We start from the raw sequence: 16,800 nt of genomic DNA on the forward strand, positions 1-16,800 counted from the left end.
CGAATCATTCGCTCCAGGACACATGGAAATCACACGTAACCGAAAACAAGAAAAAGAAACAACTGAAATGCCATTTCCAAGGATAATTCAAACTATTCTAAATATTTGACTCAAATCGGATATTTCAATCTGGCGCTTAATCGAAAGATTTCGACTGAAATCTGACGCAAAGCAAAGCATTTACTTCACCGAACCTTGTACCAAAAAACGGCAATGCAAAACAAAGAAAAAAAAACATTTTTCGACGAACGATAAACAAAACCGAAATTGGCGCACACAAACAAAAGGCAAAGAGAAAAGCCAGAAATTATAGGGCCTGCGGATGATTCAACAAGAGCCAGCAAAAAATATTGTTATTACACACAAAAATGATATAAAACGAAGCAAATCACAAAATATTATTAAAACTACACGGTCGCTACGTGTTCATTGTGCTTGGTGCAATTGTTAAGAATTTTTTTTTTGTGGCAGCGAGCGCGACGGTAACACTGACACTTTTGTTTGAACAGCCAGAGCAAGCGAACAAACAAATGAATAAATGAATAAAAGAAAGCCGTGTGATACAATGTCGTACAGCAGTCGTGAGATGATAAATTTTTTTTTTTTCGGCTGCTTATTTCGTGAACGAAAACATTTTTTTGGTCGTATATGTTTGATTTTTGGTGTACATTTACAGCGAGCATCCCAAAGGAAATTATGGCTTGTAGCTTTTCTGGGTTATTTTCATAATGTGCGCACATTGACACACACACACAGCGAGAAGGAAAGAGGGAGAGAGAGTAAAAAAAGTTATTGAATTGTGTAACAGAATAAGTGCATTTCGTTGGCGTTTTATGACAACCGCGCGATAAACATAATCAACGTTAAATTTATAGCAGCTAAATAATATATGCGCCATTCAAAGCAAACCACCTTCAACACAGTGCAAAGTGAATGTATGAGATTGAAAGCATATCGTGACGAAGTCGAACGGAGAGTGAGAGAACAACATTCTCACGACGATAAAAAAAAATTACTGTGCATTTCGGAGAGAAGGAATGGCTGAAGTGAAACAAAACAGAGAAAGAAATGCGCAAAGTGAATTAGAAAAGTGTTATTCCATCCATTGACTAACATCTTGAACTGACAATGTAACGAGAGCCATCAATGCTGTGGCTGATGGGTGATGCTGCCATGCAAAGGCTAATCAAAATTCAACTTTATTTAATATTTATTTCGGTTTTGTTGCATTGAATGTGAGTTTGATTTGCTTTTATTGACAATCAAATTTTCAACATTATGATCGGAATTCACGAGAGACAACATTGTGTTGTTGCCAACGTGCTCGTTGGCTGTTAATTTTTTTTTACATTGTTACACACTACACACCGCAAATTGTGTGGCCATTTGAAAATGATCAAAGCGTGACGGCAATTGCGGGAATTAAGTGGAACGCGTCCGAGAAAGATGCATTGCAAATTGGAAATAAGAAATAGTGACATTAAAGTACTTAAAGCGAGAGATTACGCGGATGAACATCGTATCGGTCCCATAAAAACCCGGCACAATGTTTTATCAATGTGGCCGTGATGAAAATCACGGAATTATCACTGTTTTCACACAATCGAAATAAAGAAATACGACTTGGAATAAGAGAAAAGCGTACGATTATTATTGCAATTTTCCTGGTCGTTCTTCGTTGGGCGTCGGTTTTTTCCCCCCCTGGTTTTGTTGCTGCTCTATTTTGTCAATATTTTGATTTCTTTTTATGCGGTGGTAGATAGAAGAGATAGTTCAAAAGGCAAAGCGAAAAAATATCCTGTGGATTTATCTTTACGGTTTATCGTCAACTGTGACATTGTTCCATTCAGCATCGTAAAAATATTGCCGATGAAGAAGTGCAAACGACATGACTCGCTCTTATCGTATTCTGAAAAAAAAACACACACACACACACACACAGTTCCAGCAAGTCGCAGCTCAGCGTATAAGACGATTTATTGTGTTGGCACCTCGAAATGACGCAAATGCAATTTAGCAAATGCACACGTGCTTTACATCTCGAGCTTCTGTAGCTGCCACTGCCGCTCAAATGCGAACATTGTTGCAAATCAAATAAACCATTTTCGATACCGAAGCCATCCCATAAATTTAAATTGTTTATCCTTTAAATGTGCTTATGAATGTTTATGTGTTTCTGGTTTGTTGCTCCTTCTGCTCTTGGCTCTGAGCTCGGGGCTCGTGGTTGTGTGTGCTTTCACACATGGCTGCCAAAGTGTCTGCGTGCCGACGACGAGTTCACATTGCCTATCTTGTCATCTACTGAATGAAGATCATGAAGCAATCAAATTTAGTGCTAATATTGTCATAAAAGACATTTTCACTGATATTATTTATATATACGAGATTAATTCGCGTCTCCTTCATGTATACTCACTTCCGTCTGCCATTTGCACTCGAGTCAATTCTTCAATAAAATATGAGAAAATAAAAACAAAACGCGTTCATCTCAACAAACCGCGTTATAATTTACTATTCAAATCGGAATTAAATGCAGTCTCTCAATATGAATGCTTTTGCATCAAAAATCGTTATGAAATTCTATTTTGAGTGCACTTCGCAGTTAACGTAGTGTCTCTAAATGAGAAAGCAAACTTTTTATAACACAATTTGTGTCTATTTTTCAACAAATAAAACTTTAAGAGCAATTACAAGCCAGATTTATGCAAACCATACACCTGCATAAATTGGTTAATTAGCTTAAAATTGTGAATGTTTTAAAATAGAAGCATTTATTCGCATTCAATTCGTTCGTTTTCCAAAAAAAAAAAAAAAATGTTTCAACAATAATGTTTCGTTGAGCGTTCAAAGCTAGCAATGCATTTGTTTTTACTGAGAATTAACAATTTTCCCAATTCATTTTTCAGCTTGGTATTGCGATTCAAAATTTAATTTATTCACTAATATTTTTGTATCATTTGCAGGTAAACAACACTCCACAGAGGATACAACCTCCGAAATAAGCGGTAAGTTGAGCATTATTCAGTTTTTGGTTTTTATTTCTGGTTTCACATTATTATTTGCCATAAGTCAGTTTCATTATTATTGAATTGTTTTTGCTCAGTGAAAATGTGCGCCATGTAGAGTGGTAACATTTTCAGATGCAAATTCAATTAGAAATTATAAATAGGATCTATCTCCTATTTAAAGCTGTATCTCGTCATCAATTAATTTTGAAAATGCTAAAATTAAATGCATCGTATGTCGGTTTTCCTCATCCCCACCGCATCAAAACAGCAGTTGAGTCGCACATTTCACATGGTATAGTTTTAGATTGTTTTTTTTCCGCTTTGTTTCTGTTCCGTATGCAGATTGCCTGTATATTTCACGCAACATTTTACCATTTTCAACATCACCATTAACCGAATTGGAGTTTGGTTTAAGTTGCTGTTACCAATGCATTTGCATAAAATTGTTGATTTCGTGTGCACTGACGGATGAGGGTGGGCGATTTGTCTGGTTAAAAACCGCACGCATTCAAATGAAGCACACAAACACACAACCGAAAAAAGGGAATAGAGAGTATAACATAATCAGATCGAAAAAAGCGATTTACTGACTCCGAAAAAGAAATAACAACAATATTTATGGAAATGATTCATTTTTATGGTGGAAACAAAAAAAAACAGTAGCAACAGCAGACGCTAAAATGTTTTGTACATGCAAATGATTGGTGTATTTTTGTTTTTGATATTTGGAACGTTGGTGGAAAATATGATAATCATATCTAAAAGAGGCGAATGTTCCGATTTTCGTATTTTGGCATTGATGGCGGCGGATTCGTCAAGTATTGCGTCTGTTCGCTCCATAATCATTTTAAGAAATGTTATTCCATTTTCATTCATTGAGGCCAAAAATTAACGGCCCGATAGCTCTCACTAGCTCGCACGCGCATTCGGCGGTTTTTCATCTATTTTCAGTAAAAACTTCATTCACAATATGTTTGGCTTCGCTTGTCGTTGTCGTTCAGTCAGTCAGTTTTTCAAGCAATTTGTATTGTCTGTGCAAATAATTCATCGCTCTTATTTGTTGATACCACAACGCCGGTGGCACAGCCAAAGAAGTGAGCGCGCGTGTAGAGGGGGCCGGTAGAAAAAGGAAGTTTATGAATAACAAGTGTTCGGTGAGGAAGCCAAAGAGAATACTATTATTTAAAAAAAATGGCACAAGGAAGAGAAAAAATAGAGCAACAGCGAACACAAACACAAAAATACCGTGCTGCAAAGCATACCACCAAGAGCTGAAATGAATAAATTTCATTTTGAAAGTTTTTCGTAAATTTTATTCATTTATTCCAATGAAATGTATACGTTCATGTAGTTCTTATCGTTATCATTTTTTTTTTCCTTTTTGCCAGCTTTTTGTGTCTCTCTCCCGCTTGTTCGCTCACTCAAAGCGCACACACAAAACTACGAAGAAAAGCCACCGCTGAAATATTCATCACGTTAAAATTGTTTTTATGGTGGCAACTAACTATTTCTACATTGGCTGGAAAATTAATTTTCCTGACTTTTTTCAACTTTAACGTGGCGCACTTTGTTTTCCGCGTTCTTCAAACCGGAACTTAGTAGCTCTCTTCACTTGTTCGCTGCTGTTTTATTTTCCGCTCTCTCTCTCTCTCTCCCTCTTTCTTCAATTTCTTTATTTAGTTATAAAAACGGAGAATATAAAACGCAATTATGTAATAAAAGTGAGCGACTGCGTTACAATCAACTTTTGCAAAACCGTTCACTCGACAAAACAAAGAACAACTGAACGGGAGTGAATTTCATTAATAAATACGTAATAACTTCACATTTATTCAGAACAATCGATGTAGCAAAGGCAAAAGCAACGGTAAACAAAAAGCCTACAAATTAAATATACCACCAGTCATAAATCATTTAGCGGAGACACCCGTTTTTTTCTCTCTCTCTCTCTCTTCTGTCAGTTCTGGGCGATGATGATCCAAAAGCAATGCCAAATTGAAAATTGCTGCTCCATTTATCGGCACATTGTTTGAACAAAGCGAAAAAAAGTGGAAACAATCGAATCGTTGCGATGACTCGTGCATAATTGAAGCACAAATTGATTAGTACTATCAAATGATCAAAAATAATGGAAAAAGTCGACCGTGCACAAAAAGCGTAAAAACGGGGAAATTGACATTGAAAACTGAATGCACAGCAAATCACTCATATTTGCATTATAAATTGGTTTTAATTACACACATTAAGCAAACTAGTTTCGATTGTCATCGATTACCATTGCAACTTTCTTCCATTTTGATAAATGCCCCGATTTTTTTTTCTTCTACTCCACAGAATTGAATTTACCTCGTTTCGCTGAACCAATACCAAATATCACAGTAACAATCGGCAAAGATGCGCTACTAGCATGCGTTGTAGATAATTTGAAATCATATCGGGTAAGTTACGATCAATTATTTTTCTCTATTCTTCCGTTTGTGTTATTGAAGTGGTGTTTTGTTTGATGTTTTTTGTTTTTCTTCGTTTCGATTCCGTTTTGTTCCATTTTTTGAAGCGGTTCAATTCGTTCCACAACAAGCTCATTTGTTGACTCGATAAGGGGATAGAAAACAAAAAAAGGCACTTTTTTACTGTCTGAATTAGTAAAATCGCAGGTGTTGAAATGAGGTCGAGCTATCATTAAGCGAGAAGCAAACGACCATTTAAAAAAAAAACAGATAATTCCGCATTTGTTATGACAATAATTTCGAATAAACAGCTTTTTTGTTCACATTTTCATGCTTTTGAATTGCAATCAAACAACTTGTAGCATCTGGTTTTTGCCTGTGGAATTCAATATTGAATCATAATTTGTTGCTTTCGAATAAAATTCAATCCGAACGAAATTTTCCGCATTTTTTCGTTTAGCTTCCATGTTTATCCGGTTTTTGGGTTCCACTCCCTTTTTTCTTCATCTTTGTCTTCATCCTCTTTTTCTCATTCTTCTCCTGTGCTTGAGTCAAACAAACAATAACACATAAATATACAAAAAAAAATGTGTTGATATATCAAGTAAATATGTGTGTTGCCCGAGCGAGAATGAAGGGTGAAAAAAGCATCAACAAATAATATGAATAAATGATTGGCAAATTCGTTGTAAACAACAATGACATCCGAATAAATGGAAAATTCGAGCAGAGACTAAGAAGAAGAAAAAAACGGAAACGATTTCGATCCCCATTTCGAAGAATGTGTGGCAAACTAACAAATTGGTATTGTGTAAATATGAGGAGCATTTCTTGTGTTTACTTTTGTCTGAAATTGGCTTGGAAATTGGCTGGTTGAACAAAGAAGTGTCCACAGTGAAATTGGACTGGAAAATGGGAAGTACAAACAAAATTACTTCACGAATCGAGAGAGATGTATTTGCCGAGGTTTTCAGTTGTAAATACACAATCATTGCATTCATATTAAATAAATAGATAATCATAAGAAAATGGTATGGCCAAAAATATGCGCTACTCGAAGTAAACATACACACGTGTGGCATGCACACACACATACAAATCGAATAAGCAGGTAATATTGTAATTGGATAAACTTTACCTCTCACGAGAAATGCTTTTGTCACGAAGCAAAAAAAAGGGCGATATTTCAAGTGAACCCTGTTTATCGCTGTGCTGAGAGCTGAAGCAAATAAAGAATTGCATGAAAAATGCAGTTTTCGACAGAAAATAGAAACTATCGAATGACACGAAATCAACACTTTTTCCGAAGCAGTTTTTTTTTTGCTCTGTCGTGTAGCTTTCTTTTTCGAAAGTTCGCCCAAGTTATCAGGTTTGGAGATTTGCCACCTTGAACTGCAGAGAACTATTTATAGTAAGAATCCTTCGATCCCAAGAGAATGCGGCCAATACAGTGCATTCCGAAGGTGACGACGGAAGTACCATTTTCAACACTAAACATACCGAGTTAACGCTAATAATAGTACACGAAAATCGTTTATCCATTGTTATTGTTCGAAGGAGACGGGGAAAAAAAGCACCGACTGCAGTATGATTTCATGTCAAAATTAAAAGAAATTGATTCGATTTCAAGTTAAAAAATTCCAACGACTCGAACTGTGAATTCATGTTTAGATGAAATGAAAACATCCACATCAGGGGTGCCATAAACGCTATCGGCAGAAAATTTATTTGTTACAACGTCACATGATGCAAAAATGCAGTAATCTCAGATGAGATTTACACGGGGCTCCATTAAGAGGAAATGAAATTTTGTGCGGCGTGCAACTGCATATCGATCAAAGCATCGAATGGAATCGAATGCATCGCACGGAGAAAATGTAAACAGTGATCCAAACCATTTTAAAATGTCACGCTCACTCCTCCAGCACTCCGCACAATTCACGTCAGTGGTGATTTATTGGTGTGATCAGGAAGAAAAAAAATCATCGCTACTCACTCACACAAAATGTGAAATGTTTCGCGCATTTATTGCATTTAACATGAAATTGATTTCCATTGCTGGTGCCGATATATTTGGTCGCATTTGCACAGGGTGATACTGTGAATTTCACTTTTGAATTGTACACAAAAACATTTTCTAGAATTTTATTTCATTTTGCGCACGATTCCCGGAAGCTTTTTGCATTGTACTCACACCCTATTCAAAACATAATCGCCATTATATTAGATTTACTCGGTAACGGGTTCAAAATTTTGCTTGCGATAGCAGTGCTGTGGAACACCGGCTGCGGCAATGGAAAATATAATATTAAATACATTGAATAAAAGTAAATTGCACAGTGCGCAGGCGCACACACAAAAATTGATGCCATCGAAACAATATTACAGCCACGAAGTCAGCATTCAATCATGGAGGCAAGAGAGAGAGCGAGATTGATATAAACTGGCACAGACGCAGGCATAAGCAAAATCAAATTGAATATTGATGATGAGAACTTGATTCCGCTCACAAATAGAATTAGCGATGGGATGGTTCACAATCACAAAATATACTGTCACCGAAAAATCCATTATACGCTTGGAAATTGCATTGCCGAAATGAACGCGAAACGATCAGTCGAAACAGCGTTTGAATTTTTGAACGCGTCTCTCTCTCTCTCTCTTTCTCTCTCGCTGTCGCTCTATTTTTCGTTTGGTCCAGTGTTCTGTGCACGTATCGATCAATCCATTTGGAAATGGAATTCCGGCCGGAATTCATATGCTCAATGCCTTTATGTGAATGACAGTTTTTCAATTGATAACTAAAATGTCAAATGTCTTTTCAATTTAGCAATTAAACAATGGCGCCCACGTCATTCGGATTTTCGACAATTCACTCGACACATAAGATACACACATTTTACATCCATATTTAGAGATTTTCCATTTGCAATGTCCCTCTGATTAATAATAACTTATTTATTTTCCATTGCAACACAATCTGAAGGTGGCTTGGGTTCGTGTAGACACACAGACTATTCTATCTATTCATCACAATTTAATCACACAAAATCATAGGATTAGCTTAACTCACAACGACCATAGGTCTTGGTATTTACATATTAAAGATGTGGAAGAAGATGACCGAGGATGGTATGTAACATTCCATTTATTACTTTCGATGAATTGCACATTTTTGAACGAAATTGACATATTTATTTGTGACATGCTTTCAAAATGATTTTCAGGTACATGTGTCAAATCAATACGGGTAAGCTTTTAACCTCATGAGTCATCAATTATTTGATTTATGACTTTTTTGATTGCAACGTGTCGGTTTTTTGTTGTTGCATTTTTCAGATCCAATGCGGTCGAAGAAGGGATATTTACAAGTAGTCGGTATGTAATTTTGGTTTTAATTTGAATTTTGTCATTTTTTGATAAGAATTGATGAATTTACAGATTCTGCGTTTAATAGCTTAAAATAATATCGAATTCATCAAAATTAGTCGGAAATAATTCATCAAAATCAATTTCCATTTTCCAGTTCCGCCGATAATTGTCGAATCATCGACAAGTAATGATATGGTGGTTCGTGAGGGCAGTAACGTCACATTAGTCTGTAAAGCGAGAGGCTACCCTGAACCATATGTATGTAATAATAATTTAAATATATTATTCATGAATTTACTTCCATTACATTCATAAATACATATGCGCTTTGTGTTGAAAAAGGCTCAATGCCATTGCCTGAATTTTGTTTAATTTAATCATATCATAAAATATAAAATTTCAAGCTTAATTCATTCATTTTTCATAATAAAACAGGTAATGTGGAGGCGGGAAGATGGTGATGAAATGACGATAGCTGGTCAAAGTGGTATGTAAACCTCTGGCAAAAATCTCTTTCTCTCTCTTGCTCTGAATTGCATTCCAAACGGCGTGAAATTCAACCATTGAAATGCTTTTGCACCGGAGTTTATTCTACAAATGCACCACATATGTGTGGAAAAGGAACGAAAATGAATTCACAATGCAAAAATATCCGGCATGAATGCGTTTTTGGACATTTATTGGGATTCAAATTCCTCTTAATTCCACCTGTCAATTACTCCTGCACAGACACTCTCCAATGAAAAGAATGCCAAAAATTCGAGCGTAAATATTGTTTTCTCATTCAATCTGTTTATGGCGGATTGAATTGTTAATATATCGACTTTTTGAGTGCATTTGCTGTTGTGCAACGTCCAAAAACCGTCTGTTTTATTCTCCGGTGCATTGAGTGTGCTCCATTTGAATTGAATTCACAATGAAATGCAATAAATTGGTGAGTGTATGTGTCGCTCTGGTGAATGCAATAGATGATTGCATTCCAATTGAAATTCATGTTCGTTGGAGCGCTTTTTTCGTCGTCGTCATCGTCACTGTTGTTTGGATTTGATACTTGAAACTTTAATAATGTGGAAAATATCACGATGGTTTTTCATTTGCAGTGAATGTAGTTGACGGTGAAATGTTGACCATTACAAAAGTGAGTCGATTGCATATGGCACCCTATCTCTGTGTAAGTATTCGATTTTTGTTGTTGTTCGGTAATCAATTGTTTTATGAACCGAATTAATTCGTCAATGGAAATGGATTTAATTTTGTCCGAATTTTTTTATGGATTTTTCGTCTCTTTCTACTCAATACGAAGGTCGCATCGAATGGAGTGCCTCCCTCAATCAGCAAACGAGTACTATTACGCGTACAATGTAAGTTATACACATATCATCCCGAACCAACTCCATGCACACTTATCTTAGTTTACATAGCAATTCATACATTTTCAATTGCCAACGTACCTATCGTTTTTCCCGTTTGCATTTAAATTTTACATTTCGTTTGTAGTTCACTTGTCGCATTGACAGTGTTTTCTGCATGTATGTTTTGTGTGTGTGTGTTCTCTCTCGTTCTTTTGTTATTTTCAGTTTTGTTGTTAAATTTAAATGTTCCAAATGCACAATACAAATTGTACACCGTGAAAAATGAGAATCACCAACATGAATTTGCTCAAAAAATGCGATGCACAAATACACAATGCAATCCAAGCCGAAAACAAGCATACTTGCACACTGAATCGTCATCGTCGTTGTCGTCGTCAATATGAATATGAATGAAAATGACGGTTGGACAGTGATTCGGCAACGTGCATCAGGTAGAGAAAAGGATTTGAAGTAAAAATAGAAGAAAAAAATCCCGTTGATTTTGATAATATGCACACGTGTGTTACCCGAGTGCTGTGTTACGCTTTACCATAACAATGTGAGCTTTCTTCCTTGCCATCGTTGTCGATGGATTTTTGATGCACTAACGAACATTAACAATGAACACTTGTGCCCTGAATTTGTGCATGTGCATACACACACATACAATTGCATGCACTTTATCGAGAGTATGATTTTGAATAAAAGCTGAATTTGAGTTACAGTGAAACCCGACACGAATGGTAAAAAGTGTGGGCGAAATAACGGAGAGCGGTAGAGAGACAGAGAGGAGAAGAGAGAGAAAGAGAAGTTGGCGATGTGGAGAGCGAGAAAGAGACAGTGAAATAGTCAATATGGCCACGAATCAGGAAATCAAAAGACCAAAAGCGCTGAATAGATGCACAAACACACACACACACACACACACACACACACTCGATTCACTGTAACTTTCATTGCAGCCCGTTGATTCTTACAGCGCATCATGTTGCACACATAATTTGGACGGAATGTGAATCTGGTTGCCGCGCGCGTACAATTGTAAACGATCACGTCCATGATTATGCTTACCTTTAATGTATACACTCACCTGATACGCTACACATTGGTCCACACTTCAGACAAAATATTGCATTCGCCATAAAATCCCGAATTTTCATGTCAACTCGATTTGCGTGCGTGGATGCATGAACCGAAGTTTTCATGGCTTATCAATTGACATTGCTATGGCATAGTGACGCTATTTACTAGTTTATTTTCATTCTGTACACGGTCATCCTCTCTTCCTCTTTCTCTCTCTCTCTCTCTGCCCCTCTCGCCACACACTATATTTTGAATGCGGTTTTACAATACTAACTTCATGCCATATTTTATGCATATTCGATATTTTCCATTCGGCAAATATTCATGAGCTCGAACATATCGGTTTTGTTCGACTAAAAACACACACACACACAATCACACACAACAGACACGTAACCTCCACCATATACACAATGTTTGAACATTTTCAATTCGAAAAATAAAAATCCCATATTTTCTTTGTGCTAATAAAATTCTCGTTCTCCCATGTCACCGTCACCGTCGCCGTCGTCATCGTTATCGTTCTCATCGTCGTCGTCAATGTTGCTGCCATTGGTTCCATGTATACACCAGTTCCGCCAATGTTATCTATTCCAAATCAATTAGAGGCAGCATATCAGGGGCAGGATGTTACATTGGAATGTCAGACAGAGGCATACCCAGCATCGATTAATTACTGGACCACTGAGAAAGGTGATATGATAATATCCGGTGAGTAGAAATTCCGAATTACATTTTGATGTTAGCGGTTATTTCTTTCGTTTCCCTTTATCTCGTTCGTTTGTTACATTATGCAGGGCTATGATCTTTGACTTTAAGCTTAACTTCATTTATATGCGATTGGGTGTTAACTGTCCAGCCTCTCCATTTTGGAAAACACGGCCGTTGAAATAGTGCGATTCTTTTTTTCGGTTCACATGTGTCAGTTGCATGTCTATATGTCAGTCAATAAGATTGAACTCATTGCCGTTCAAAATGTCGACCATGAATACTTAACATTTACTAAACGACTTCCTGAAATCTTGACGCTGTACATCGAAATGCAAAGTGCATGTCAATTTATTGAAGCACATAAATCATTCATTTATGTCTAAAATGAGAAGCTTTCACCTATATTTATTGGGTTGACATCATAAATCTTTCGGCAGCCGCATATATTTTGCCGTTTGTCGATGGAATTTAAAATAATTGAACAGTGTAATTGTTTTAAGACACGAAAATTGCCGAAACCAAACCTGTCACAAGGCAACTTACGTTATTCATTCGAATTTTGAATACGTTCACACATTTCTATCAATGTCGTATTTCGTTCGATCGGGATTATTTTTTTTCCTATTTCGATCGTTCTTTTGTTATTTATTGCGGCAGCAGGAGACATGCATTCATTTGAATGTGGAATTATTGTGTATCGTTCAAGTGGAATAACAATTGCGAAAAGTATCGGAAATATTCCGTGTTTGCACGGAGTCATTGAGCTCAAGTGTGTTTGTGTTTGCGACACAAGAGCCCAGATGCACCGGTGAGCAGGAGCGAGCGAGAGATAGAGAACAAGAGCTCTGCACCAAAATAATCACATTCGATTGCCACTCGGGGCATGAAAGCGAGAACGAGAGCGAGAGCGAGAAATAGAGGGAGTGAGAGCGTGAGGGCAAAGCCTTGTACTCGACATTCGAATCGATTGACGTTCCATCGCGCTTGAATCACACTTTATTTGATAACGTGATAACATACAGTATGAAACTCGGCTATTTGCATTTAAATTTCCCGTATGACTCGGGATTATTAGCGTATATTATACGAAAATTGGTAGCAAACAAATAATAACAGTCATAAACTGATGATGTATCAACATACTCGAAGTTAGAACTCGGTAATAGTTTGAACACACCAGGCAGTACCAGCAGTAGCAGCAGCACCGCCACAACTAGATGGATGGCACTTAAATTTTATCGCCGTAGCACATACACACAACTCAGTTGAAGCACATATTGAAAGTTTTAGCGTTTGCAAAGACATATGCAAATGCCAGTTTCGACACACACACTCATTCATATATATGCATAATTTCGAAAAGTTTGGTTCATTAAATGCCATTTTATTGGGACTAAAGAGCAAAAACATTCGATTAGATGTTGAGTGATATTTGCATTTGCGAATTTTCAAGTATTTAGTTCGATGCTAGAGCCAGGGAGTTTTATTTATGGCAAGTTGATTAAGTGGAGTGGGAGTATGTGTGCTCGGGAGAGAGAGGGAGAAAACGAGGGGAAGAACACCGAAAGGGTAGGTCGGAGATACTCGTTTATCAAAATGACTCTCATACCGAATTTATTGGCAAAGTCATATTTCCATAGGCGAAAGAATGTGACCGCCGTTCACTGAATCATTCATCATCACATAGCGATTGCATTGTTTTTGTGCAATGGGCTTGCCATTAATAATGGTGAAATGCGCGAGCCACAACATGCTTTTTATGTTAGCTATTTTCCGACTGCTTTCATTGCAATTCTGCCATTTCATCAGAGATGCACATCAACGATAACTAAAGTGCATATATATGACCCTTGAACGCTGGAAAACACTCTTGACAATTTTCATTTGGCTAATTTATCGAAATGCTTGAGTCTTGAGTAAATCAACTGCATTGTTGTGCACAAACATCGGTCAAATTTCAATAGTTCGAAAACTATTCCATCGCATCGGGATCAAGCGATGCTCGATTGAAAATCAAAATTAATGAGCTATTTACTGTAGCGGGAGACAAAAGTTTATGTTAAACTTCTCTTGTGTGGCCGCATTGTAAAGCGAAGCGAATCGATCGATCATTCGACACAGATTAGCAATTAATATAACAACTAATTAGGGATTTGGCACATTATAAATCATTCCATTAAGTTCCCTTGGGTGAAACTACTAAATTAACATTGAATGAAAACTCTATCTTTTTCCCTGCTCTCACTCTCGCCAAACTCTTTCCATTATGAAATATTCACTTGATTTTTCATCATTTCGGGATGTGTTCATTGGCATGGTCGTTCATCCAAAGCCGCATTTCATTCTAATTACAATGTTTCATCAATAAATGCTTTACCAAAACTACCAAATATAGATTTTTAAGCTGAATGCCAGTGAACAGCCAATATCCATTGTTAATTTCGATTAAGTTTCCGAATTATTCGTTTCATGTGAACAATGTCAATTATTATCATATCATTGGCTTGTTCGGCATTCGTGTTAAATTGTAAATACACGAAATGTGCTTTAAATGGTTCATGTTGACCAAATAATAAACATGCTGATAATTACTTTGTAATTTGTTTCGACCAATTTCTATGTTTAATATTCAAATATATATATATGTGTGTGTATGTGACGATGGTTGGGCCCAATAAATTTTCCAATTGCTTTGGCATTTGTCGATGTCGAAAATCATATAGTACAACAACGGAGCGCAGTCAGACCTTGTGATATTTACCTAGAGTTATCCGCAAGAGAACAAACGATCTAGCCATTAACTAACACAAACACACGATGCTCCTTACGGAGTAGGCGCTCATAAACTCACTGAGGCCAACGTTTTTCGAAGCCAAATGGATTCAATGAGCTGTTGGTTTTTCCACTTGTTTAACATGTGTTTGCATTTACCCTCCTCACTCTTGCTTTCCCTCGCTCTCTCCCTCCATTTACCTATCACTTGGCTTGTCTAAAGTTTCTCGATTTTCACTTCACAAAACGATGTTATCATGTGATGAATTATATATATCAAGAGTAAAACCCAATGCCACGAGCCTCATCCAAAATTCAAGCACTTTTCAAATTAAATTAAAACTTTTTAAATTCTTTGAAATTACTTTAACGATAGAGCCCGGTTTTTCGGTTAGCAATATATACACCAGCAGCCCAGCACACATCAACTACAATATTTTAATAGTTTGTTACCTCATCGAGTGAAGTGTAGCTGCTCGTTGAATATGCATTAAATTAAATGCGTTAAGATTTTCCGTTGTCCAACTTGACCAAAACATTTTGATAAATATCCCGATAAAACACATACACATCGAGCCAATGAGCATACATTACTTGTTTATCCAATCTTGATATCGATCCATTGTTTTCGGTCAACAGAAGAGAGTCATGCCTTCTACACTGATTTACTGTCTGCCCGTTTTGGTATTTCGAATTTATCTACGTTTTGTTGCAAACACTAAATCGATACAATAATGATGTGTCCATAAACGTTTTGAAGCATTGCATGGGCAAACTGGGCAGTTTGCTATTCAATTTATTGGATGTCGAATAAATTCGACACACAATATCGATTATGGCAAATCACTTAAATAAATGCCCGCTCTTAGTCTTACTTTCCTGTTGCCCTTTTCTCAATTACACTCGCTCTCGTTCCGTTTTATGTCGAGCCTGCCCGACCGTATGCCCGCCCAACAAAAACACTCTCATCTTCAATGGGCCACTAAAGATGAAAAGTGGTGTATCTATGATAGCGGCTATTGATTCTCCTAATAAAATTGTTCCGGTGCACGAAGAGGCGTGTGCATCGCACGTACGCAACAACAACAGCACAACACTAAAGAAGACCTTTTGTTTTTTATCTATTTAACCTATAATAAGGTTCAAATTAGTATCAAAAATGATGTGGTTCATTGTCTCGAACGGAAATCCGCCAATATCGATAAAATCAAATTTGTTTCCGAGATTTCAATCAAGTTGCGGCAACAACCGAAAAAAGGCTTGAAACATTTTATCTCGTTTTCGATGGAAAACCGTTCGTCTATTTACTTTTCAATCATTGACGTTTCGGCCACAAAATCACTAAGGGCATTTATTGTCGGAGGATGAAAAAAAAAACTGTTTCCCCAAACTTCCACGAAAACATTATCGTCGTCATTTTTTGTTGTGGGTTTGAGTGGCCAATTTTTGTTTGGTTTGGTACGAAAAATCAAGATAAAAGATGAAAAAGTTACGAAAATTCGACGAAAAAAAAAGCACAGCGAACAATTGAATTAGATAGTGTTCCAGGGTGAGATGTGATTTTACGAACAAACTGAAACATTTTTCGATGCTTCAGTCAATTTAGAGACGTGTATACGGCTTCAAAAGCATATCCTCTTTGTATCTGGTTAACTTTGTGTCTCAATTTTCACAACCGAATCCGTGTTGTACTCTACTCGGCCTCGACCGCTTTGCAACACACTTTGGCTGCGAGAAAAATGCGAAGCAAAGCAAAGAGACGAAGTAAAAGAAGATAAACGTAACAAATCTACCTTTCCATCATTGAATGATAAATAACATAAAATATTTCAAGCGATTCGTTATTCGGTGAGTAAATAAAACGCATTTGCGCGTCGAACACACGGAGAACGAAGACATTTGTTCGGTTGTTGTTGTGTCGATGTAAAGCCGTTTGGATTTGCAACGATAAAGAAAAACGATATCTCTAAATAGCTACTCGAAGGCGGGCAAAAAAAGAGATAGAGATAGAGAGAGAGAGAGAGAGAGAGAGAGAGAGAGAGAGAGAGAGAGAGA

At 36.9% G+C, this 16,800-nt stretch overlaps 2 protein-coding genes across 4 annotated transcripts in view; both read left to right on the forward strand.

Moving 5' to 3' along the window:
- The window catches only part of LOC129566934 (uncharacterized), a 175,728-nt gene that overhangs the window by 99,722 nt on the left and 59,206 nt on the right, over positions 1-16,800 (forward strand). Inside the window, exon 1 of one of the 3 annotated variants that reach the window (XM_055443335.1) lies at positions 7,078-7,088. The exons of the other annotated variants lie outside the window; for them this stretch is intronic. The gene's annotated coding sequence lies outside the window, so the exon portion shown is untranslated. Of the gene's footprint in view, positions 1-7,077; positions 7,089-16,800 lie in introns of those variants that run through there. 3 annotated transcript variants of the gene reach the window in all.
- LOC129566926 (lachesin) overlaps positions 1-16,800 on the forward strand; it is a 41,109-nt gene that overhangs the window by 19,647 nt on the left and 4,662 nt on the right. Inside the window, exons 2-11 of the mRNA XM_055443321.1 lie at positions 2,964-3,005; positions 5,343-5,446; positions 8,442-8,587; positions 8,683-8,705; positions 8,795-8,833; positions 8,982-9,085; positions 9,263-9,314; positions 9,928-9,998; positions 10,131-10,188; positions 11,836-11,973. Coding sequence (XP_055299296.1) covers positions 2,964-3,005; positions 5,343-5,446; positions 8,442-8,587; positions 8,683-8,705; positions 8,795-8,833; positions 8,982-9,085; positions 9,263-9,314; positions 9,928-9,998; positions 10,131-10,188; positions 11,836-11,973 — 777 coding nt within the window. The remainder of the gene's footprint in view (positions 1-2,963; positions 3,006-5,342; positions 5,447-8,441; positions 8,588-8,682; positions 8,706-8,794; positions 8,834-8,981; positions 9,086-9,262; positions 9,315-9,927; positions 9,999-10,130; positions 10,189-11,835; positions 11,974-16,800) is intronic.

This window comes from Sitodiplosis mosellana, unplaced genomic scaffold (assembly GCF_009176505.1).
Source record: "Sitodiplosis mosellana isolate CC-2019 unplaced genomic scaffold, AAFC_SMos_1.0 Smas_scaffold_5, whole genome shotgun sequence".
NCBI classification, from domain to species: domain Eukaryota; kingdom Metazoa; phylum Arthropoda; class Insecta; order Diptera; family Cecidomyiidae; genus Sitodiplosis; species Sitodiplosis mosellana.